Raw genomic sequence first — 26,727 nt, forward strand, 5'->3', positions numbered from 1 at the left:
TAGTTACCTGGGATTGCAACCTATGTTCCCTAGAATACCTTGTCTATTTCTAGTTTTGCAGTCTTCTCTCCAAATTTTTTTCTTTCATTTATGCAGCACTAGCAATATTTAAGTACACACTAGGTATGGCCTAGTCTCTGGATAATACGTGGGTGAGTAATGTAAAACTGGTCCTCATATTTATGAAGTTTAAAATGTGGCAACAAAGCCAAATGGCAAAGAAGCATTGAAATACACATTCAGTTGTCAGTCCTGGTAGGTATCATGAGGAAATCCATGTGATGTTGTCAGAGAGAATAAAACAGATGGAGATTGTTATGATCTGAATGTTTGTGTCCCTCCAAAATTTATTTCCTAAAATCCAGTCCCCATGGTGTTGGTATTAGGAGGTGGGACCTCTGTGAGGTGATGGGCTGTGAGACCTCGGTCCGCATAAATTAGATCAGCGTTCTTACAAAAGACCCAAAAGAGCCCTTGTGTCCTTTCACCATGTGTAGGTACAACTGGTGCCTCTAGGAGAAATGGGCTGTCCCCAGACTCCGAGTCTGCTGGAGACTTGATCTTGGATTTAGCCTCCAGGACTGTGAGAAATGAATTTCTATTGTGCAGCGAACAAGAAAGTATAATACTGTTATCGCTAAACCACAATTTTATGGACTTCATGCCAGACTATGAACTAACAGTCAAGACAGACCTTGAATATCCCACCTGCTAATCACATAATGAATACTTTAATATTAATGTCCAGTGTTAAGGTATATAGTACTTTGCTCTGTTTGTTTTTTTCCAAGCATTCTCTCTGATAATTCCTCTGCGATCATGTCCTCTCTGCCATCATCTGCTAGCACAGCAGAGAGCTCAACTACACAGATTTTACGTCGCATTGGTTTTCTTCAGATCATTCCAGCTGCCCCCTAAAATTTTCAACACTGTTCTTCCCAAACATTAATACCTAACTGAAACTGAACCCAGTTCCAGTATCGAAGTTTCTCTGCTGCTGTGAAAACTTTGCAATGGAAACATTTCTTTCTAATTTATCTCACTCAACTTGTATCTGGTCCATCTCCTACCATGTTGTTGCTCCTGAACCACTAGTTTTGTTTGCCACAAAAACCTCTTTAATTTGATGTCATAGAGATTTGTAATTTTTTCTTTCCAATGATTATGTTTCTAAAAGAACATTTCTGAATTTTTCAATTACATGATTTATTCAACATGAAGAAAATTTGAAAGTCAAATCTATGCCCACAGGGTTGTTTCACTTTTTCTGCAAGGATTTTCTAAAAAAGTAACACAGGATTTTATTATGGAGTAAGATTCCCATTTTCTAGTCTTACACTATCAAAACATATCATTTTCTGATCAGCCTCACATAATGCCATGAAGCAGCCTCAACATTTTCTGGAGAAAGGCATTTCACACACCCTGTGCTCTATTTCCTTAATGTATGCACTGTGACTAATGAAGGAATGCGGCTTCAAACTAACCGTGTCATCAGAACAAGCAGTTCCCTCTTTTCCACAAGCAGAGCTGTGTCCTCCCTTCCTCAAACAGGTGGATTTCAGTACATAAAGTGGAGATTCTGAGACATAAACGTTCTCAGCAGCCTTGAGGCTGGATGGAACCTGGGGTGGCCATTCTGGAATAAGCACCTCTGCCATCTGTTTACTCAAGGGGTCCAAACAAATATGATTTTAAATATGCATCACGATGTTGAAATGATTTGGAACCACTGTTGGGAAGACTCAATTAACAAAATTTAAATGAACGTGCATCAGACAAATGGAAACAAAAGGCAAGCAGAGCCGTAAGACAAAGGAAGGCAGAGAGAAGCCCATTTAAAAAGCCTGCGACTGCACCCCAGAGGACTCCCCAGGCCTCCGTTGCTACTCCACTGAACTCTTTCTAGGAAGCTCAAGTACATTTTAAAATTTTGATTATAAAGAACTGTAAAGGGAAAGGTTCAATTTAATTCAAGTAGTGAGTGGGAAAGGGGGTAAAGAAGAGGTGAGCCTGAAGGTGGGCTCTGAGCTGTCGCAGATGTGGTTCCCGATGTAGTGACAAAACTCCTTCAACTAACGTTTTCTTGATAGAGATGCCTCATTGCTATAAAATTTGTCCTTTTTGTGTAAAATTCTATTTTAGAAAGTGCACATAGCTGTGTACACACCAGCCCAATCATCACCAGCCCCTAAATTCCCTGCTGCTCCTCAAATGTCAAAATGTCACTTGTGTCCCAAGTCCCAACCCCTTGGGGCTTGATCTGATTTCTATCCCTCAAGTTTTGTCTTTTCCAGAAAGTTGTAGGTGTGGAATCATATAGCATGTAGCTTTTGGTGACTGGTTTCTTTGGCTTAGAATAATGTATTCCTTAGTTTTTCATCACTGAGACCCAAATAATGAACCAGGACAATGTAGAGTTGAAAACGTTTGTTTCGAGCTCACAGTTTCAGAGATTTAGTCCATGTTGACCAACTCCTTAACTCTGGGCCTGACATGAGGCCCACCATCAAGGTGAAAGGGCATGGTGAAGGAAAGCTACTCGGTTTGTGGCAGACAAGAAGCAGAGAGTGAGCAAGAGATTAAGATTCCAGGGACAAAATATAACCTCAAAGGTGTGCGCCCAGTGACCAAGTCACCTGTGTGTGGGAGGGCTATCTATGCGCATGCGTGTGTGTACACACCTGTCCATAGTTACCACCCATTTAGTCCATTCGATTTGGTATGGACAGATAAAGGTATGACTCATATCTAATCAGTTTTCCTCCTGTGTTAATACAGAAACTTTTGGGGGACATCTCATATCCAAACCATAACAAATGAGTTTTAAATTGACTTGTTATTTTGTATATGAGTAATTTGTTTTCTTATAACCAAGTGTTATTCCATCATATGGTTGTATACAGATTAAAAATAATTACTAGTTGAGGAACTTTGGATTATTTGTAGTTTGGGGCCAATATAAAAAAAGTTACTAAAAATATTTTTCTGCATTTTTTTGCATGTTTTTGTCTGAATTTAAGGTTTTTCTTTTCTTTTCTTTTTTCTTTTCTTGTGGCTTGGGTAAATATCCAGAAATGAGATTACTAAATCATTTGGTAACGTTATGAGAAATTAGTAAACTGCCTTCTAAAGTGAATTTACCATTTTCTATTTCCACCAGTAAGGTATGAAACTCCAAATTGCTCCTTATCCTTGTCAATGTTTGGTTTTAAATTTATTTTAGTCATTCTAACAGGTGCATAGTGGTATTTCATCATACTTTATTTAGTTTCCTTTTAACATATCTTATTCCTTTTACAGATACTTTTAAAATTAAATTTTTGACTTGGATTTCATGTTGGTTCAAACCATATTCAAAAACATCACATAGACTCTATTTAATGTTAACCTTGGATGTCATGATAAGAGAAGGAGTTTGCCATGCATACTAAGTTTTTGTTCACTCTTTCATTTATTCAGCAACTGCTTGCTGAGCGTCTATTGATTTTAGTAGGCACTCTTTATCTAACTGTGGAATCAGTGAACAAAACAAGAATAACAATAAAATGGACAGAGCCTAGTTTTCATTCCGTTAGGTCAGGACAGAATCAAATAAATAATTGATATACATATAAGTCAAATAATGAAAGCTACCTTATGAAGCCAGATAAAGGGATTAAGAAGGAAAGGATGCTATTCTGGAAAGCATGTTGTGCAGGCCTTCCTAAGGATAGCACTGGGCAGAGATCTGAGAGGAAGTGAGAGGCTAGTCACACCCCATCTGAGGGAAGAGCAGTGACCCAGGCAGAGGTCATCAGCAGACAAAGGTTCAAAGTACTAGTGTGTCTTGTGTTCAAATTCAGCAAAGAGCCCAAGATGGCGGGTGCAGAGTAAGTGTTGTGAAATGAAGTTTCCCAGCAGTGGGAAAAGAATCTTTCACCTTTCAGTAAAAAAAAAGTCATTGCGGAGCCAGGCCATCTGTTTTTTAATATCTGGAAACACACTAAGAGTCTTTACAATTCTTTTATTATAATTTTGGAAAGTTTAGTTATTGGTTGAATTGATACTTAATTGCAGAATTAAGTTTTTATGATAACCTAAAAGTCTAGTATACACAGGCACAGTCACACACGTCTAGAAGTCAGAAGATTTGTGCAATTTTACACACTTGACTTCATGTTAATTTAACCTACGCCTTAGCAAATTTTCTGTAGTTTTTTGTTTTCCACTCTGGGATACACCACTGCTCCATCATCTCAAAGGGAAACTGCAAGGCCCATTAATAGAACACTGAATTACTAAGGAGAAACAACGCTACAAGGCAGAAATGAAATGACTATGCGGAAGCAAAGAGATGGCGCTGAAACCTCAGCGGCTCAGTCTCCATCTCTCAGGAACTTTCCTTAAGTGTTAACATTTTGTTTTCAATGACAGTTTTACTGAAGGACAACCTGAGTTCTGTGTATTAGCTTCCTTTGACAAAATGGGGAAATGGATCTCAAAATATGAATAATCATGTTTGATTACTCATAGGACTTATTTTGTTGTTCTGTTCAGGTGGACGTGAAGCATTCTTAAATTTTACAATTAACATCTACTAAAACCTGGAAATTATGCAATTGATTATTAGAAAACTACTGGAAAGAAATGGAGTTTTTAAGGATTTAGAAGAGAGCACTCCTTCATTAGCAAAGAGGAAGATGAATCTAGAAAACACCACATCAAAGGCATGACTTGGTTGGAAAGGTTGTGCAGGAAATGAGTAGCAGCAGATCTGGAATTCATCCTCTCCCCAGTGTAGGAGGTGAGAGGAGAGACCGTCACATAGTCATGTCATGTTAATAGGCTCTTGAGTGGCCTCCAGGTAAATTAACTGTACTCTTCTAGCAGGAGAGACTTTTTTAAAAAAAATTTTTATTTCTTTTAATTAGTTATACAAGACAGTAGAAGGCACTTTGATACCTCATATATAATGGAGTATAATTTCTCATTCTTCTGATTAAACATGATGTAGAAGAGTATCTTTTTCTATGAAATGCTTTTAGCAATATGTACTTAGTCTAAATAAGTTTGCACCTTGCAAATAAATATGGAATGTATTGATTTATGGAGCATTCATCTCTGGCAAATACCACCCAAGGATATAACTATCTGAATATAAGAGGGAGATGTTTCATGACAAGAGTGACTCTCTTCTTTGAAATTAATGATCCCAAGTATGTAATTTAGAAACCCTGTATGCTAACCTGGTCCAAAGGGCATCTTAAAGTTGCAAGAAATGAGCTGTGCAACTCCAGTAAGTCCCTGGTGTCTTTCTGCTTTTCTCCTGCCACTCAATTACTTGTACCCTGGAAGCTACCCTGTATCTCAACATAATCACAAGAATCACATAAAAGCACAGAGGACACTTCAGAGTTTGGAAACTGGTTGGGATTGGCAATAAGTATCAGGACACACTGGTACTCCTGCTATATCCCCCAGATGTCTGCTGAAGATGCTTTGAAAATTGATCACAGTTTTTCCCATATGAAGATGACACCCAAGTTCGGGTATAGAGTGTGAAATGCAAGAGTTATAAAACCAGGTATACTTAGAAAATCCAGTTGTTGTATAATTTATGAACAGTCAGCAATGGTTTAAACAGAATCAACTTATATTTCTACATAAAGGAAAGCTGAATAATTGCTATTTAATTGGTATTGAAAACAAGTCAATGGTTTAATATTTATAAGATCAGTGAAAGTGATTTTAATATTAGAAGAAACAAAATATTAGAAAAATACCCATAGAGAAAAATATGTGATGTGCTTTAAAGTCTACCATTGATTTTTGGATTGTTTGTACAGGTATGCAAATCATGGGTGATGCAGAATTTGCCATTGGACAAATGGACAGTAGATTTTATGGTCATGTGTCACTTGAGTTTTAATGCAGGTCTTCAGCCTTTGGCAATTAAAAGAAAGGGGTAATTCTATTTTCTCAGATTTTTCTCAGGAAGAAGCTATTGGAAACATCTACCTTTTAAGATGCATGCAGACAGATGTAATTTAAAACACGCATCTACTTCTTAGTGCTCCCCATCTGGCAGAGTATGAGTCCTGACAGGGACTTTTCAGGGTTGGCTTCACAAAAGGCAGAAGTGACCCTAGTGAATGCAGGTATACCCTGAGGGAGGTTCACCCTGAGGGAGGGTATTACGATTGGTGGAGGGACAGCCTGCTCCAGATAACTAAACGGGGAGGATTTCTGAGATGCAGGCCTGAAAGGAAAGAGAAGGGGCCCCAAGGCTAGTGATGGGGGCAGGATGGCTGATCTTTCTGCAAGTACCCCAAGACAAAAAGAAGAACTGTGAATGCCACATTAGACATTTTAAAAGTTTAAGACCCCCTCCCATTCCTGAGTACAGATATATATTACAAATGATTTAAAAAAAAAAAAAAAAACTTTAGGGTAATTACAAGAATTTGAGGAAAGAAAAGAGATCATTTGCCTAGTTCCAACAGGGCAACATCACCCTCAAATCCACAAAATATTCTAAGCTATTATGGGTTTTCAGAGTCCTATTTTTTAGTAAGAAAGAAAGAAAGAGAGGGAAAAGAAAAAGAACTGCAGGATTCTTCTAAGAGTTCACCACACACAGCAGAAAGGATGCTTAAGGAACAGAGCTGTAGAGAACTGGCAAAAACTTTGGAATTTTAAACACTGTATAAGTAAGTTGCTGGAGGCAAAGAGCGGTGGGCAGAGTCCAGAGATGCTAAGCGACTCTGTCCACAGCAGAGGAAATGAGACCCTCCAGCAGCCTTCATCCTTTGCATTTTGTCCTCAGCACAACCCCCAAGTGTCCCAGATGTATGTGGAAGTGGCCCGGGGCACACAGAAGTTTCCTAAGGCGGCCAGTGAAATTGCCCCCAGAGGGAATTTTGTGATTGACTCTTTCGAGGCCCCTGGGCTGCCCTGGACTCTTGGTCTCCTACTCCTAGCTGTCTCCCAGTTCCCCTCCCCCACGCACTGAGCAGTGCCACGCTGGTGGACACCCTGGCCTGAGCAGTCAGCATTCATTCTTCTGCACAACGCTCACTGCTGGAATCCTGCTGAACTTGACCCAAATGATCCTTAGGTTTCTTCTCCCACTGAGTTCATGCAGATTCTACCTCTCCTTGCCTAGGTTCCCCAAAACCACCATGTGTGCCCCCTTGCACTCCAGATTCCCTAAGGAATTACCTCTAGAACTACCAGATTAGCTCTCTCCATACATCACTTTTGTAAGGCAATCATCTATTTCTTAAAACAAATTCTGTCTCTTCAATTCTGCTGCAAATGGTGATAAAACAGGACATTTAGTTATCCAACAAAAATTCGATGGGCCATTGCATGTTATCAGAAGCTGGACCTGAAGACCACGCTCAGTCTGGGGGATCAGAGCTAAGTACTTTGTACTCAGGGGGGCACCCAGTGTCTTCCTTCTTAACCGTGCTAATTTGCTTTTGATTTTATTTATTCTCTAAGTCTTTCCTTCCTTGAGGAAACAGCTTCTACAAATACAGCATATTAAAACTGTATTTCATCATGTGACTATTCAGCTGCGATGCACAGTGGAAGTACTTCTTAGCCTGTTGGAAGTGTTGGCCCTTTGTCCCAAACAATCCTGACTATTAAAAATGTCTTCAGAAAGATAACTTGGATTCTGAAAAAGCCTCGCAATCTGCCTGCCCATGATTGCACCCATTAATTGAAATTGCTTTTGTTGCTTACATGTCATTTAAAAGATATCAGCTTAGATGAAAGTGTATTTTATAGAGTAAAATGAAACACCAAGGGACATCTACTCTGTCATTTTCCTGATATATCTGGAGCAAATTTAAGTCAGTTTAAAGGGGGTCAGTCATGGCAAAGAAATACTCTTGTAACTTCAAAGAGCCGATCAGATGTCATATTAAGATGAAATTCTGCCTCTGGGAAGCTGAAGTGTTTTCAGTCTGCTGCCTTCGATAAGTCCGAGTTTAGGGTGGATTTAATTAACATGACATAAAAAGAGAAGGATATTTGGGGTGTTGATTTTGCTCCAACAATCCTTTCCTCACATCAATCCTATTTAAAGACCTGGTTCCACTACATCCCAAATAGCAAATTTTTAATCTGGGAGGTAAAGAATGGATTGAAAATGTCCAGCTATTGTGGAGGATAACACTTTCAAATCTAACTGATACTCCGCATTATAAAGGCATATGGCATGCCATGTTCCCCTCAGTTCTTAGATTGTATTTAGGTAAATTTGGCTCCTGTGTAAATCATGTATTTGGAATAAATTAATATTTATTGAGCATCAGCTATGTGCCAAGAATTTACACAAAATTTAATAACATCATAACAAAATTTACACAAAATTTGTGAACATCATAACAACCCTAAAGAATTAGTTGGAGAGGTTTCCATCCCTGGCCTATGACCCCACAGTGAGAGAAACCTAGGATCTACTTCAGGCGTTTAGATTCCAAGTTCAGCTCTTTTTTTTTTTTTTAACACAATGTCACACTGCCTCTTTAGAGACAGCAGATTTTGATTTATTAAAAGAGACTATAAAGATATTTTACTTAGTGTTTAATAAATATAAAATAATAACATAATATTTTAGCTTATTTAGTGAAAATTTGAATCGGTTTACCAACGGAGGTTTTGATTGGCAAGGAGTGGTCATATGAAAAAGCAGGACGACAGTCCAAGTCTATATGTGATACGATTCAAAGAATACCCAGCCAGAGTGCCACACCCTCTCCCCACCCAGACCTCTTCTCCATTTTTCTTCAAGATTTTTTTTCCACTTTAAATGCATTATTTCAGATAATCAAATTGCACACACTAAAACTCACCCTGTGTCTCCATGCTCATTAAATTAGAATTGACACAGAGATTAGCTCACATTCCAACGTGGATGGATTGAAAGTGTTTGCTTAGAGCTCCAAAGTCCTCAGAGCAGACTTCTGAGGTCATGCCAGGTTCCACTGACTTAATTATCAAAGTCAGTTATGGGAGTGTCAACAATTGTATTATTATTGACCACGTTTTATTTGTCACCACTAGTTTAGGCTGTGCAATCATTAGAAATTCAGCACAAATGCATTTGGCAACTTTCTCAATTTTTAAAAGAACATGAGAAAGAAGAGCAGGGCTGATTCTGAAACTAGAGCCGGGATGACCATATCACTTAACTTGCACACCAGAACATATCAGAGAGCAAAGAGGTGTGCATTAGCGAAATGGCAGGACGGTATATGCATACTCTCACTGTGGTTAGTTGACTTTTTATAGCTGTGAGCAAAATGACGAACAAGAACAGCTTAGAGGAGGAAACATTTATTCTGGCTCATAGTCCAGAAGTTCTATTCATGGTGGGCTGAATCCATTGTTCTGGGCCAGAGGTGAGGCAGAACATCATGGTGAAAGAGTGTGATAGAGCAAACTCATAGCTGCTGGGAAGCAGAGAGACAGGAGGGGGACAGGGCCGCAGGGAAGATGAACCCCTCCAGGGCAGATCCCCAGTGACCCACCTCCTCCAACTGTGCACTACCTAGTTAGCACCCAGTCGGTTCATTCAATTAGAACAGACTGATTATACAGATTAGACAGCTCTCACCACCCGATCATTTCACCTCTGAACATTCCTGCATTATCAAACGAGATTTTGAGGAGCACCTCACATCCAAACTATAACAGGCAGTCTCCCAGCATCAAAAATATGTGTCAAAGAGTTCATTTTTCAAATAAGTTCCTAAAATTCTTTGTCCTGATGCTATGACTTTTTCATAGCTGTGACTTCCATGGACCTCATTGCCTCCTCTGCAAAGAGGAACTTAAGTAATTGTGCTTGGGTAGGACTCCCAGACCTTAGCGATTCATCAAGAAATAAATTGATTTGAAGCTTTGAAAAGGCTGATAACCCAACTAATTCATTATCCTCTGGACCCTTGTTTTATTTCCTCTTTTAGTTCTGATAAGAAGGTTTGATGAGGAAGGAGATGATGGTATCACTGTAGATAAGTAAATTTCAATTTTTCACATTACTCTGAGTGAAGGGTGACTGACTATTAAGAGTAGTGATACCACTGGGTGGTCTTGTTGCTTCTAAGATGTAAATGTCCTCTTTCAGCTTCTTTTGTACAGAATATGCATTATATGTGCATTTATGTGCATGTAGACCTTCACTCCCTAGTCAGAGTCATTATCTTGTTAATCTGTGACTTGTTAATGTGGACTAATGACCATTGAAATTAATTTGCTATAATACGTAGTAATAAAATAACTGAAGAAGAAATGGAATCATTCAATATGGGACTATGTTCTGGTTTCAAAGAAGGACTGAACATTGGTAAGTTACTCTTTTGAAGGGGAGGTGAACAGTTATAGCCCTCATGGCATGTGGCCCATGGCAAAATAGTAGGTAATAGTCTTTTAAATGAAATTATGTCAGTTTCAGAGATTATTTGAAATAAAAGGAAAGTATCATGAATATTTTAAAAATTACCAGTACATAAAGGTGTAAAGATTTTTATATCATTAATTTGCAGTAGCCCTTTATAAATTTGGTGGATGTTCTGTTCACCCATTCAAATCTTGGCCATCCTTCAGAGCCTAAATTATAACCCACTTTCCTGCTGCAGTCTAAGGTCCCCCTTCGCTCTTAGTTTTCAATGATTACTAACTTATACTATTTTGAGATATTGCTATAGATTTATGTTACATAGTTATTAAACTTATGAATTACTGATTCACTTTTCACCAGAGAAACCAGTATTATCTATCAAACCAGACTGTGAGTTTGTCAGGTTTGGAAGTAATTTATGATATATCCTAGTATCTTCCTCCAAAATCTAAAAGGGTTTTGAATTTATGTAGGTTGAACCTTATGAAATTGCCTAAATTTGATCATTTAAAAAATTTTATTTATTTGTTTTTTATTTACACAGACTGCATTTTCATTCATTGTATACAAATGGAGTACAACTTTTCATTTCTATGGTTGTGCACGATACAGATTCATACCATTCGTGTAATCATACAAGTACATAATGTGATGATGTCTGTCTCATTCCACCATCTTTCATATCCCCACCCTCTGACCCCTTGCATTTCCCTTGATCTATAAAAAAGGCAATTTCTTATGGTTTAGCCTCGTAATAGTTGTTCTAGAAATAAATGTAAAATGAGTGAGATTATGTTTAAAATTACAAATTCTTATTTGAAAAAAAATTTGGCTATATGTGTGTACTCAGAAATAAACATGGGTATCTAATATACATATTTATAGAATATATATGAAGTAATTTAGAACTGAGTATTGAGTTTTAATTGTTTGAGGAGATGAAGTATTCAGCTGCAAAAAGCTCTGTTGAGGGCCTTCTAGACTTGATTTCTTTTTTTTTTTAAGGAACAGAGATGACCACCATTATTCCAGGAAAATAACTGTAACAGATAACATCATAAATCACTAGCTCTCTCATTATGGTGATACCTATATCAAATTATTTTTGTGGGATTGTACATTTGTTGATAAAATTATTCTGGAAAATACTATTAGGATGGGGTAATCTTTCTTTTGAGTGTTTATAATAAGCCCACACTGTTCTAAACATTTCAAATCTATGAACTCCATGAATTTTTTCCTCCATCCTGTAAAGTATGTAATATAATTATCTTCATTTTTAAGATGAGCAAATTGAGGCAAGAAAGGGAAAGTCATTTTTTAAAGCTCAGACAACTGAAATGATTTAGCCTATTGTCAAATTCAGACGGTCTGGCTTCAATGCTTTACGATACCATACAGAATCAGTAGGACATATTTATCTCAAAAATTAGAAAAAATTAAAAAACCTTCACTTTCAAGATGCATAGCATCTGGTGAACACTTTACAATTTGAAGTTCCAGAGTTGAAAAAATATACCTAACTCTTGGAAATCTACAGTTTTAGGTCTCATGAGAAATTCAAAACCATTTTGAATTATAGTGCCACGGTTTCTTGAATTAAAAACTAGAATTTATAGCACTGACTCTTGAATAGGTAATTTATAAGAGAAGAAAGAATAATAGCTCCTATATAACACATATGATTAAGAGCCCTTAATTCGTTAGACAGTTTTTTTTGTTTTGGTTATGAATGAATGCATGTGTTATAGTTTGGATCTTAAATGTCCCCAGACGCCATGTGTTGGTCACAAGTCCGTGGTGCTACCAGGAGACGGTGGAGCTCTCAGACAGTGGGGCCTAGTAGAAGGAACTTAGGTCATTGGGGATGAGCCCTTGAAGGGGTCCCTGGGACTCCAGCCCCGCCCACCCCATTTCTCTCTGTCTCTGTCTCTGCTTCCTGGTTACACCGAGGTCGAAAGCCTCCTCCACCTGACACCCTATTGTTGTACCTCATCACAGGCTCAAGAAACAACAGAGCCAAGTGACCATGGACCAAAACCACTGAATTTATGAGCCAAAATAAGTCTTTCCTCATTTTAAGTTATTAATCTTAGGTATTTTGTTACAGATAAGGGAAAACTGACTAAAAGCCTGCCAATATTTTAATAAAGTCTTTTTAATGCTTCTTTTCTACAATGACCACATGTTTTCTAGTGCAAATATTTATTAATTTTTTAACACTTGAAAACTAGGAAGTTAGACAAAAGTCATACAAGCAGAGATGAATAGGGCTTATTAACTGTGTATAATAACCAACAAATTGATACATACATAATATGTGCGCATATATATACACACATATGCATGTGTATAATGTATATGACAAACATATACATAATATATACATGTATAATATATAATAATTTAGTAACAGAATTTGTCTTAATTTATATCTATAAGACTTTAAAATTAGAGTATTTTTCCAATAAATGAAATAATCCAGTGTGATTTCCTTTAAGTCTGAATGAGAGGAAGCATATTCTCTCCTGGAAATCAGCATCAAATTGTGACAGAAGCATTAGTGGGCAATCAGGATCTTGGGTATTTTGCTTTGTTTCTGGATCTTAGTTGGATTGGCTAGAAAATTGAAGTAGTTAAATTAGATGGTGTTTTTGTCATTCAAGCAACAACTTTCTGTATCTTTCTAATTTTATTTATTTATTATGCTTTCATTAGTGCATGATGGTCATACATAATATTGGGGCTCATTTTGACATAATCACACAAGCATGGAAGATAATTTGCTGGATTATTTGACAACTCTGTATTCTAGGCGATGCAATTCTGCCTCTTTAATAAGTTAAGCATACCTTGGTTTTTAGGAAAACATCAAAAGGAAGACAGCCATGACATTTTCATAAATACAACTTGTGAGTTTAATACATTAAATGAAGTCATTCAAACCTAGGACACCGCCCGCCCCCTCCAGGGAGATCCAAGAAGCTGCCGTCTCTGGCTAAATTGGGAAGAGTTACCTTGGGACAAGGGTGAAGGTGGTATGACATGCTGGTTTATAATTTTCAGGTTATGCTTTTGTGAAGTAATTGATGGCTTTGACCATTTCCATGACTGACAGTTTTTTAAGTGTCATTAGGGATTATTTGGGAAAACAAACCATGGGTCATTTTGTTGTTTGCTTTGGTTGCTTAGACTTTAGAAAAAGCACTTGAAAGACAGCATTCAAGTTCAACTCGTGAGAGGAAAGTGGAGTCACGCAGGTTACCTTCTTACAGGCCGTGATGGAGCCACCCAGGCTGCTTCCCGCGCCGCCACTGCCACTGCCCTGCTGCGCCTCCGACACCTCGCACATCAGTGTTGACTCCAAGCCGCTGCTTGTGTCCCAAACACAAAAGAGAACACATTCCAGTGAGTCATCTGCTTAGAGAGGCAGAACGAAGGAGGCATGATACGATTTATCAAAAACCATCTTTTCCGATTGCATCCACCACTGCCTGTCTTCCTGCTGAAACTGACGTTTCTTTGTTGGGCACAATTTCTGGGCTGGCCTCGTCTGAATACAAAACTGCACCCAGTGCCTTCTGCTGTGCTTAGCTGGACACAATCACATCTGCCCGACTCGCAGCAGTGGTGCCAACTTTTCATAAGCAAAGCAGTTTTAAAGCCCAAATAAAGTCTTTTCACTCATCATATTAATTCAGCTCTCCCAGGACCAACGTGTCAAAAAACACACATCTCATTTTTTTTTTCTTTAAACAAGGGTAAAACATAATTTTCACAGAAATGCTGCATGGTACTTGGACTTCAGCAAACACAGTCCGTCCCTTGACACCTCGTGGCTGCAGACTGTCCCTAGAGAGTCACACTCCTCCTCCCACCGCTGTGAACGTTTGGTGGGTTTGACTGTGCACAGTACTGCACACATACGTTGAAGACTTAAAATTAAATCTACATCCTCAAGAAGTGTTAAAGATCGAAATGATTAACAAACCTGCTTTTCATGATAAGCCAGGAAATTGAAAATTAAGGCTTATTTTAATACCAAAAAACCCTCTGAGTCACTTAAGTACTTCTAATTATTTTTTTCTTCTGAAAATATGACAATATGGAATTTAAAATGTACAGATCTGAAGCCATAGTTTGGGCCACCTAGAACATGTATTCATTAAAATACATTCTTGGAATATAATTGAATAGTTTTATAGGTAATTTTCAACCCAAGATGTAGACTTTTTTCCTCTAGAAATGGATCAGTTAAATAGTGTATTTCAACTACCATCTGACTCCCGTGTTTCGAACTCTGAGTCAGTTTTTATCACACTGTGCCTGAGTGTAGTCTGTTGGAATTTCTGTTATTAAGTACTATGAAAGACATTTTTAAAATGACTACTGATAGTGCTGTTTAATAGGTCATAGAATCAGGCAAAAAGTGCACAGAATAATTCAGGAAAAATCCGTTTTCTTTAAAGTTTTCATGCATTATTTTCTGAGTAATTGTCACCCTGTGGACTAGAATATATCTAAAGTCAATGAATGGATCACACCCATGTCATCCTTGCTGATGTGAGCGAAGAGCAAAAGAAGTAGAGGGAGAGGAAGAGGGAAAGGAAATGTGAACGGGAAGAAGAAAGAATAATGAAGAGGAGGGATGGACGAGGAGGGAGAAAAGAGGAAGGAAGGAAGGGAGGGAGCAAGGAAGGGAAAGACAGAGAGGAATCTGAATCCATCTCCTGGCTCTAGGTCCCTAGCTACTATGTACCTAGCCTTTTGGGGTTCAGTCTCTTCATTATAAGTGACATATGTGGACTGAACTTTGTATTTCTTTCCTAATTCTGGAAGTCACTGGCAAAATATCCTAGAGGGCCTGAGTTTTCAGTCCCTGTATTTTCAGGGTTCCCACAATGTGGGGTCCATCACCTTCTGAGCAGTCATTTAAGTGTGACTTCATCTCAAACCTAACTGTAAATGTCCCTCCAAGCAGGTATCACTATTGGGTTCCAAATTATTAACATGTGGAGGATATAACTGAAGACTAGGCTAATTTTACCCATGATAACTGGGCCTGCAAGTCAAGGAGATAACTTATATTCCTTCTAGGAGTCAGCCAAGCCCTGTGTGCAGGATCTCACCCAGGAAGACAGCTCTGGGTCTTGTTACTATTGTGTACCCAGGCAGCTCTGGTGAGCTAGTGGCTCAGATTGCTTCCATCCAGATCATTCTAGGACATTCTAGGAGCTAGTGGATCGCTTTCATCCAGGCCAGAGTCAGGACATTTACAGTGTCTTTTTACAGGACTAGGGACCCTGGAGCGGGACACAGGCAGGTTGACAAGTTATGTTTGGGAAAACTGCAGGCTGCTCATTCCTGATCCCTTACAGGAGACACAGCACTTCAGCAATCTCTAACTGCTCTGGACGGGGAATCACATCTGACCTGGACAGAGCTGATTAGGTCCCAAATCAGTGGACAATGTAAACCTAAAGAAAAGCAAAAGAGCAGTCTTGAAAATTACTTAGTTGCCCAGCAAGTACATTTTATGACTTTAGATGGAGCACTAGATACATTACTTTTCACCCACCCAAAAGTTGAAATCTGCTGAACTCATCTAGTAGAAGGAAGGAATGTCAGGTCTACCCAGAGTCCTCCTGTTTTCCTGCCTGGGCGACTCTAGTTGGAAATGAAGGTGCAGACAGGAGTGTGAAAGTTCTGTTGCTTTCTGCAGGGCTCACTCCATTCACTCTAATGCTAAACATGTATAACTTTAATAAATAAATAAAACAATGCATATTCCCACAGATCTATTTGCACATGGTTGTGAGAATTAAATGGGGGAGCAGAGTCACATGACAAGACTAAAATCAGTGTGCTACTTAATGACAAGCCTTATGCAATTCCACTGCACCATGGAGAGCAACGGCATCTTCTCATCTCCAGAACCACTTCCTGTCACTTTCCTGATGTTTAGTACCCCCAAATACGTAGAGAGGCTTTTATCTTAAATCGTGCTCTAGATGTGAAATTTCAGTAGGTGACTTTACAGCTTGGCCCAATCTCTTCCTGACAATGAAAGTCAAGAATTTTTGCAGAGATGCTGTCCCAGGTCTCCAGAGAGGTAGATTTGCTACTCCAGGATGAGGTGGTGACATGAACATTATGCATTTATTAAAATGAAATCAAACTGACATTAAAAGAACTGCTGTCAAGGTGCCATAGAGCCCTATAACTTGCTGCTAATGGGTAAGGTAGCAAATCCTTCCTCGGGCTGCATTCCTTTGATTTTGATAAGGGTTGACAATATTTATTAAGCACATCCTTTCAGACTCCTTTCATGCTGCAACTGTTAAATGTGTTTCAGTGAGAAGGCAAGGAAAGTGGGAAAGAAGACACAAAGGCAGACAGTGAAGTAGTGACTTTAAGCCAGTCTTCTATAAAGCAGCCTTCTTTACTGACAAATGTCACATCTGAGTAGAGGAAGCGCTGAGTTGCCACTGTATGGCACCATCAATAATTCACACAGGTGAATAAGCAGTTCACCTGCAACCGTGAAAATGGTTCAGGAAACTTTCAGATTTCCACAGAGAAAGAAGTGCCCAGTAACTGGAAACTGAGTTGTTTAAATATCACTACTCAAAACTTGGCCCATGAACCAGCACCAATGATGTTTCTCGGGAGCTTGTGGCTCAGGTCCCACCCCAGGGCTAATGAATGAGAATGTGTATTTTTATATTCAACTCAGGTGATTCATATGGCCACTTCAAGTTTGAGAGTCACTTCTCTGACACAGTGAATTGAATACGCATTCACATTTCCTCTTGGGCCTTTCTTGTTAGTTCTTTTAGGGACATTCTTCCTAACCCTCCCTCCTTCCTCCTTGATAATTCCTGCTCTATCTTTTGGGTCTCAGATTATAAATGATTTTTGGTGCCTCCTTCCTCCCTGGTTCTGGCCAAGGTGACCTCTACTCCTCTCCAATGTAACTCCAAAGCCCCCTGCACATGCAAATACACCTCCACTCCCACCTCTGCCTCAGTCCTACCCAACCCAAGAAGTGAGACAGGTGCTGTCCTTGTTCCAGCAGCATCCTGAACACACATCCTATTATAGCACCTGTCAAAAGGCATAAAGATGTGTAATATTTGTCTGTCTGTCCCTCAAGGCTGTACATTTTGGAAGCACAAGGGATCTTTGAGGACCTAGGATGGTGCTGGGCAGTGATAGATAATTAACAAGCAGCTATTGATGTGTTTATTTTTCTATCATTCTGAGCATCCTGCTTAACTTTAAAAGATCAGGCACAAACGAGTGTCTGAATCCAATGCTTAATTTGCTGCAGTAGTGACAGATGGTGAGATAAGCCGTGTCTGAGATGATAATTTAAAGAATTTCCCAGGATAGTTCTAATGGAAAAGGATCCTGCTGTTATTATTGCTAAAATGTCAAGTAAACACAGTGTAAAGTTAAACAATTTTAATAGAATCTAAAAGACAAGCTTTGCTCTTATCTTCTCACCCTTAAAGAGTGCTTCTGGTGAAATGTAGTGATTATCTTCCATTTGATTGTCTCAATCCTATCAAGGGTATCTGCCCTTGTGCTTCATACCAAATCTCTTAATCTCAACACTGGAAAAAATAAAAACTCAGATCTATCAGAAGAGATCTTGAACAAGGATTTGAGATACTCTCATTAAAATCAATTTCATAACATACTGCAGCCAAGAATTTAGAGGATTTTAAAATATGCCTTTGCATAGTTCACTCTAGTGAACGTCCTTATTTTAACCTCGTCCAAAGGGATTTATTTACCTGTTATTTGGAGCTCAGGGGCTTAGGTCCATCTTTCAAAAACTAATTTGTTTTAAAACTCTCCTGTTGTGTTAGTATCTACTGTTTTCATGGACTGACCAATCTAGGACAGACTTTTCCTAAACCAAGCTTTAGTTGAGTTCCTGTTAGCTCTCTTCTCCGTTGTGCTTGCAACTTGGTCTGCTGAGTCCATTATCAATGAATCTTGCTAAGTCAGTTTAGCAAAATTCTGCCCCCACCTCACCCTTCCTATCTGAGCAACTTCCTCAATCCCTGCCCTTGATAGTTGAGTCCTTGGCCTGTCTTTAGCAAGAATCTGTAAGTCCAGGTTCCCCCATCCTTGCTATCTCCTCTTAGTGATTTATTTATCTGCTGACCCTCTTGCCTGTGGGCTGTAAATCCCACTTGCCCATGTTCTGTGGGGTGGAGCTTAGTTCTACACTGATGTCTGTCTCCCTACCGTGGCAGCTTGCATGAAATCTGTCTTACCATCTTTAACAAGTATCTGGTGCAAAATTTTGATTTTACACTGTGTACTTTTCTGGTTTCAAATATCTCCCCAGGCAAGAAGTTTATATGTCCTTTATTTTTAATTTTTGTTCTTTTGCTTCTGTACTCAGACTTTTCTAGGTTGGAGATGACATGTCATTCATGCAAATTAAATTTGTTACTAACTTATTGATGACTAAAAGACTTACAAAGTCTGTATTAATTTTGGAAGATTTTAGTAAATGTATCAGCAAGAACAGCAGGTCAAACCTTGAAAGTATTTAGAAACCATCATTATGTACCCTGTTTCAATATTTAAAGGTGACTGAGTAACCATAGAATGAATTCCAGATTTTTGATCTCCTACAATAGCAAAATAAAAATGACAATAATAGCAATGGTATAAAGTGACCAGCCTTTTTCTTCCCAAACAACAACAAAACACCCTACTCTCTCTGCTTTTATTATAATGTTTCAAAGAAAGGACATTGAAACAATGTAACAAATTTATATGTATAATCTAAGAATGAAGAGTATTTCTTTTAAAGAAAAAATAGTTGACAAAATTGCTATCACTTTTGTCCTCAGATCAGTGATAAAGTTGTTGCAGACCTGAGTTTGTGAAATACTTGTAAATGACAATTAAAAAAATATAAAGTTTATTCACTATTAGTCATAAAATCAGTGTTCATTCTTAGCAGAACACATGATCTCAAATCAGCTATACTACAATTCAATCTACACACACAAAAAAGATGCAAAACAAAGGCATAATAGAACATTGTTACTTCATTTGGTATATAGTTTGTAAACACCAACTGCTGGTAAATTTCCTATTTTTGGCATTAGTTGTGCTGAAAGTTTTTTATACTGAAAATGATCTTGAATATTGTTTAATTAAGGCTTTTTCTTATTATGGAACTCTAAATCTATCAGATATATCCAGTGAAATGTGAAACCACATCTTAAACAGATACTATGGGAAATAACTAGATTACAATAGAAAAGATAGTCAAGTAGTAAACTCCCTAATTTAAAGAAAAAGACTGCACTTTCAAACATAATGTTATTGGTGATTGTATACATAATATAACATTCATTGCGGAATTTTATCTGTGTCAGATACTGTGATTTGCATATATTACAATATACTCATGAATCACCTCTAGTAAGGAGGTGATGGCAGGTGATGTTCTGATGGGTTTAATCATTAACATACAATTATTACCTTTTATCTTAGAAAGTTCTCCTATAATCTCAGGCTTCAAAAAGATCCCCAAATAATTCTGATACTATTAATATTTGTTCAGAAAGCAGATTAAACCAGAGAGCATGATGGCTAAGCTGTTTTTCCTCCTTTTGTTAATGAGGACTACAGGGAAATTTTTCCAACATGTGCCCTACCCCTCCCTGGCGAGTGTCAAAGCATTATTTTATTGTGAGAAAGAAAGTACACATAACTGTGTCTCAATTTTGCATGACTACGTATTTATATGTGAATACCATTAGATGCTTTCTACAGAAATATTTATCCCTAAAGTTCTTTCTTTCTTTTATAAAAGTTTCAAGTATATATTTGTGGTTAAAACATACTGTGCTTGTCACTATATTCGGCTGTATCAGACTTTAGTTCAGATACAACTTAGAATAAATGTTAGAGTTACCACCTCATCTCCCTTTTGTTTTTGCTCTTCCATCAACCCACATGGGCAGGTGGCTCAGGCTGTTATATATATAATTCTGCATATCACTTCCAATAGCAATTATCATCATTTAGTGCATCTTAGCACTGTATGGTGGGTTTTACGTGATCCTTTTATTGTGCCAACTTTATAGATGAGAAGTTAAGCATTCAAAAGATTATTATCTAATCCCAGGTTAGACTACAGTGGAATAACAGACGGATCTGATCTGCTGCTCACACTACACCAAGCTACTTTCCAATGTGACCTCCATATTTCCTCTAATTCTTTGCTTCTATAACCACACCATCTAAATGAGTTTAAATGTAGCCTGTTTCCAGTGCTTTGGGTTTAAGAAATCTAGGCTTAAGTTTCCTTTTTGCTACTTACTACATGTGAAATTGTTACTTAAACCTTAGTTTCCTCAACTATAAAATGCTAGTGATAATAGGCGCTTTGACATGGAGTGTCCTGGTGGTTACATGGCATTTCCTGTAAAGCAGTAAGTAGCTCAGTACCCAAGTAAGCAGTCAATAGTAAACTGAGAAAAAAATTAGTTTCTCCCTTTACACTTAATTTAAACTAAGCCCTGTGAATATATTTATTTCTAAGGGTCCCTTTATTAGGTTTCAGCACATTTTGATAAGTTAAATGTAATGCATAGACTTTTTGAATAAATGCATACATACTTACCCTAGTGACATTGCTCTTCTCCTTACTGAGACCTGGGTTCCCAAAATATACCCCATAAAAATTTCTGTATCTATGCTGGCATTTGACTATCATGAAGTTATCAAATGAAGAATATCAAAGACTTCTTGAAGTTCAACAAAACACAAGAAAATACTTTCAGTCAAAGACTGTTCAGGAACACAGTTTTATGTCCATTCACTTGGGAACATATCAAGATGATTAAAGAAAAGCTCTAGAGTTTTCAAAAGATTCATTTGGCATCAGTGAAAACCTGAATTGAAACAGTTTCTAGGAGAAAGTAGTTGTACTGCTAAAATGCTACTTTAATGAGCAACAATTTAATAAGATGACTTCAAAAATAGAGAAGAATTATTTTTTTAGGCATCTTTATGCATTTATTTTTTTCCTTCTGTGTTTCTGGTTGCCCTCTAATTGCCTGGCAAATCCTTTCTTCCAGAGATCCCAGAAGTTAGGCTTCTCTGGAGCTCTGCTTCCCTTAGAAGTAAGATATCACACCCCAGAACAAAGGAAAAGCTCTTGGAGGGAAGACACAGGATGGGAGTTGAGCTTGTAAAACAGGAGAGGTAAGAGATGTGTTCGCCAAGAACACAGGCAAGCCCCATCCTCATGTGTCTGGTGATTTCCGTGTAGAGTATGGATTTTAAGAAATTTTTGAGTCAGTAAGTGAAGAAATGAATTTTGTTGATCTCTCAAACATTATGGTATTCTTTTGGTCAAAATAATGTGTATTTCATCCATTGTTTCTTGGAGTGTAAATCCTGGCTTTTCTGGGGAATTATCTGGCTAGGTTTTTAAGGCTCTTATCCACGCAAGCCTGTTACCCATTAATGCCTTTTAATGGGAATCTATTCAGAGGATAGAAACAAAAATGGAGACATATGCATTATTATTAATAATTGAAAAACACCCTGAAAGTTAACCATAATGTGTACATGGATGGAGTTAGTATGCAGAAATGAAGATGACTCCCTTTTACCCAAAAATACATCATGGAAGATGTGCCCCTGGTAAAAGAACACAGTTGAAGACAAAATATTACCCTGAGTAACTATCAACATAGGTGGCCTCTTTTCACATGAAAAGCTGGTCCAGTCTTTCTGTGCTTAAAAGCTTGCGGTAGTAACATATTTTGACCCAGCAAAATTGTAAGCCCTTGAGATACACAACCCAGCTCATCTGCCTGGGCTCCCTGTGGTCTCTGACACTCTTGTCTCCTCTGCATTCCTTCTCAGTCTCTTCACTCTGACCTTCCTGGGCTTTTGCTCTCCTAGAACAAGCCAAGCATACATGGCTACTGTTTAGAGTTTCCCCATATGTTGTCCTCGCCAGAACTCACTTTGCTGGAGATCTGCACATCTCACTAATCACTCCCTGCAGGTCTTTCTCAAATGCCACCTTTTCAGTGACACTTCTTCCCCTGACTAGCATTTCTGCAATTGCTCTTTAGTCCTTCCTGTCTCTAGATTCCCAACATCTCCTACCCTGCTGCATTTTCTCAGTATTCATATGATGTTCTAACATTTCATAGAATGTGTTAACTTCCTATGTCTATTATTACATTCCTTTCCTCCCTGTCCCCACTGCTTACATGTGGTAAACTACATGAATGCAGCTATCTATGCCAAGTTTTGATGATATATTCCCCTTCCAAGAATATTGCCTAGCAGAGTAGGAGTTCAGTAAACACTTCTCGAGTCAATGAGTTCATTAAAGCATTAGTCCTACAAAGTTTCATATGCATAGAAACATGACAACATGAACAGTGGTCACGTGGGGGTGATGGGTTTATTTGTAATATTTTCTTTCCTATTCCTTGTCATATTTCCTGTACATTTAGTATATATAATTTTGTGGCCAGAGAATGTTCTCTATTTTAAAATGGGTGATAGAAAGATCTCTGGAAATTTGGTGCTTATGGACAAATGAAGAAATGCAAAAAATTCTATTGGTTTTATAACTCTCAGGAATTTCTCTAGTTAGTAAATAACTTTTTCCTCTCAAATCACATGGAGTTTGTAATCTTCACATATGTGAGATTGCTTTAGTGAGAAGTACTCATGGGTCCTAGAGAGGTGATAGACATTTCAGCCAGTACAGTGAAAGTGGACCAATGTGACAGGACCCAACAGAGGTTACCTTAAACCAGAGGCAGCCTCCATGGCAAAAGCTTCAGGTGTCTGAGAAGAACATTAGCAGCTGCCTGTGGGCTGTCCCTTGCTTCCCTTATGTTTCTGGGGATACAGCTTTTGAAGAATTTTTTAACTGTCCATGTAGATAACCGATGAAGTGAATTGAGCTGGGACAACCCTGTGCAGTACCTCACTAGTTCTGGGTAATGAGACTTAGATCAGGAGCTGAAGCTTATGGAGTCTGCCAGCTGAAGTTTCTGGCACAGTAGTAAAGGTTATGATCATTCCATAAATACAGATCCCCTTGGAAGGAGCACCTTCTGATGCATAAGAACTACAACTAATGACTGAAGTTTCTGAAGCCAAAACGAATGGCTTCATTTTTCCTTAACAACTTTAGTGGATTCAAGAATTTTATTGAACTCTTTATTGGGTATGTTAAAGTATTTTTTTAAAATATGCAAGCCAGGAGGAAGATTTTGAAGAAGTACTACAACAACCTCAACATGTTGGAATGGACCTGAAGAATAGTCCTTAAGTCAGGTTTGGGGGATAAACTTGGTCAGGTGATTCCTGCTAGCAGGCATTTTGGCACTTATATTAGTATTTAATGATCGATTCTGCAAAATGTACTCGGGAGTTGCTATTATTACAGTTGTAGATCATTTCCACATGGTGCAAGTAACTCAGTTCCTTAATTAAATGAAAATCAATGCATTTCCATTTTATGACTTTAAAAAGTACAGCTTGTTAAATGTCAAAAAATTATAAATAAAAATAGAATAAGCTTAAAATAGGGGCAGTTTTATATCAAAAGCACAGCAATGAGAATATAACAGGACTCACAAACTGGGAGCCATATCAGGCTGCACAGTATTAAAATATTTTAATTTATCTGCCCACACTTGGAAACTGGAAGAATGTTACCCCCCCCCCCAAAAAAAAGGACTTAGTTTCTGTCTTCTCTGGAACCAACAGTAAATCAGGCTGCCCTGGGCAGTAATTGGTGAACTTGGGACCTCTCTAAAGCATGCCTTCTGAGCCTGCTATCCTGGTTTTCATTATAAGTATTGGCCTGGAAAATATTTGATTATGTGACCCCAGATACAAACATCCAGAACATATTTTTCATTTCAGATTTTCCTCCCTGGAATTTTCAAGTTTTTGTTTTTGCCTTTTGGTTTTCTCTTTTGGGAGACTTTATTTCTTTAGAGCAGTTTTAGGTTCACAGGAAACTTAAGAGGAATGTACAGAAGGGTCCCATGTATGCCCTGCCCCCGCCACACACCGCCTCCCTGTGGCCAACATTTCTCCTGGAGTGCTGCATTACTGGCACTGGTCAACTACGCACTGACACACGGTAATACCAACATCCACGGTCTGCATCAAGGTTCACGTTCAAGCTGTATGTTCTATGGGTTTGGAGAAATAAATAATGCCATGTATCTATCATTATAGTATCTGCAGGGTATTCTCATCACCCTAAAAATCCCTCTGTGCTCCGCTTATTTGACCCTCCTCAAACCACCCTCACATTTTCAGAATTGCATTAACTATTCCATGAGTTACTTTTGTTCTCAGAATATTTTAAAATTTATGTTGCATTTTGAAACGAAACACACAAGGTCTGCCAGCTGGTCAGTTCTCCATAAATGTGTTTGGGACAATGATGACCTCACTTAAAAAAAAAAAAAATCTTGTGACTTTTCTTTAAGTAAGTCATGTAAAATAAAGACAATCTTTTAATTTTGATTTCCTACTTTAGGCGATGAGGGTCTATGGTCCTGAGATACAAGTTTTAGGGAACGTATCTGAGATACCAGGTAGATAGAAACAGTATACACCACAAATGGAACTTTCATACTTTTAAAAATCAGTATAAAATTCATGTAAGTTATAACTGCAATATTGGAAACCAGGGGAATGAAGGAAGCCACAATGGATAACAACATCCACACATTAAACCCATGAGGAGATTAGCAGAAAATTTAAATAGGTCACCATTTCAACACTTCTTCTGCTATGTGGTATAGTAAACATACCATGGTGTGCTGGACACAGAGGACTTGAATTGGGGTCCCAACTCTGTCATTTTCATCAGTTTGATCTTGGGAAAATTACTTAATATTCCTGAGCTCTGAGTTCCTCATCTGTTAAATAAAACCATTCAGTGGATAATATCTACAAGAGTCACTGTTGCTGAATCTCGGTAAATAGTAATAAACACGGTTAATCAAGCATCTGTTTCCTGCCAGTCATTGTGACAGGATCTCACATTTGTCATTTCAAATCTTACAGCTTCATGGCGGGGAAGGTGCCCCTAGCTTATTACAGGCATCAGAAGATTGAAGACTTGGCACCTTCTCAGAGCAACAGTTAATCAAGAGGCTTCTCTGGGGTCCAACCTTAGACAGAACTGGCCTGCCTGTGTCCTATCCCAGAGGCTCTGCCGTCCTCACACTTCTGTCACATGCCATCTGTGAACTGGTTTCTTATGGGCCCTCCCACGGGATTTGGACAGTGAGATCTACAGAGAGCAATGCAAGCCAGGGTGAGGGTTGGTGTGGGAAGATCTCTCCATGGCTGCACCAGGCTTATGGCTACATGTTGAGTGAACAGGGCTACTGGGGTCATGGAGGGGTATCAGCAAACACTGCCAGGCCTGGGCTTCCATGAAAATGGAATAGAAAATCATATTCCTTTTATGATTTGAGGCATGAGGAAAGCTCTGCCTGAGTACAAATTTCTGTCACCTGTTCACCTTGATGTTGAAAACCCTATTATGGTCTTGCAGTCATTCAAGATGGAAGAGGATAGCAGGGTCCTGAAGGGATGGGGCACAGAAGGGGTGAAATGGAACAGTGAAGAAGAGTCTGGTACGAAAGAACTGGACACCAGGAACCTGTGTCAAAGGTCAAAGCCTTAGGGAGAGCACCCCAGGAGGCTCACAGGATGCTGGAAAGAAAAAGGAGGCTCTGATCACAACTTGGCTTTTTAATCCCCTGGACCCCACACCCCACAACCAACCTGGATTCCTGCGAGTGTCTCCTGGCAGGCAGGGCAGCAGAGAGGCAGGTAGGAGAGTTTGGTTCAACTACCCACATGGCTGATGGAGAGGACCACACCCACCATAAAGGAGTTACAAACACCAGCAGATTTGGAGAGGAAGCAAGAGAGGAAAGGGTGGGGAAAAAAAGAAACAGCAGTTTTAGTATCATTTAAGAGGAATGACACAGATTCACAGTAGGCTGTGAATACAAAAATAGCTAAATGGTGAGTTTGCAACAATTTTATTTTACTTTTTAAACTCAGAATAGGGTTCAAAGATTGCAGATGTTTTTCAGTGGCATCTGTCTTGGGTTATGCTAAATTTATGTTTGTGATTGAGTGTCACACCTTTAAAGCATCAAAAGCAATTTACATTTTGCAGGTAAGAATTCAGGGCCTTTGGACCTGTTACATGCGTATCTGCAGGAGAGGAACACACTTTGTGTTTCTCAAGTTTAATGTTT

At 38.5% G+C, this 26,727-nt stretch overlaps 1 protein-coding gene across 6 annotated transcripts in view; it reads right to left on the bottom strand.

Moving 5' to 3' along the window:
• Window positions 1–26,727, bottom strand: part of Sphkap (SPHK1 interactor, AKAP domain containing) — a 161,975-nt gene that overhangs the window by 110,578 nt on the left and 24,670 nt on the right. For 2 of the 6 annotated variants that reach the window (XM_047545384.1, XM_047545381.1), the window contains exons 2-3: window positions 26,243–26,321; window positions 13,665–13,770 (exon numbers count right to left, since the gene is read on the bottom strand). In XM_047545384.1, the coding sequence (XP_047401340.1) occupies window positions 13,665–13,770; window positions 26,243–26,321 (185 nt within the window). Of the gene's footprint in view, window positions 1–13,664; window positions 13,774–26,242; window positions 26,322–26,727 lie in introns of all 6 variants that reach the window. The other 4 variants (XM_047545383.1, XM_047545380.1, XM_047545385.1 and 1 more) reach the window with 3 other exon arrangements.

Source organism: Sciurus carolinensis, chromosome 3 (assembly GCF_902686445.1).
Source record: "Sciurus carolinensis chromosome 3, mSciCar1.2, whole genome shotgun sequence".
Lineage (NCBI taxonomy): Eukaryota > Metazoa > Chordata > Mammalia > Rodentia > Sciuridae > Sciurus > Sciurus carolinensis.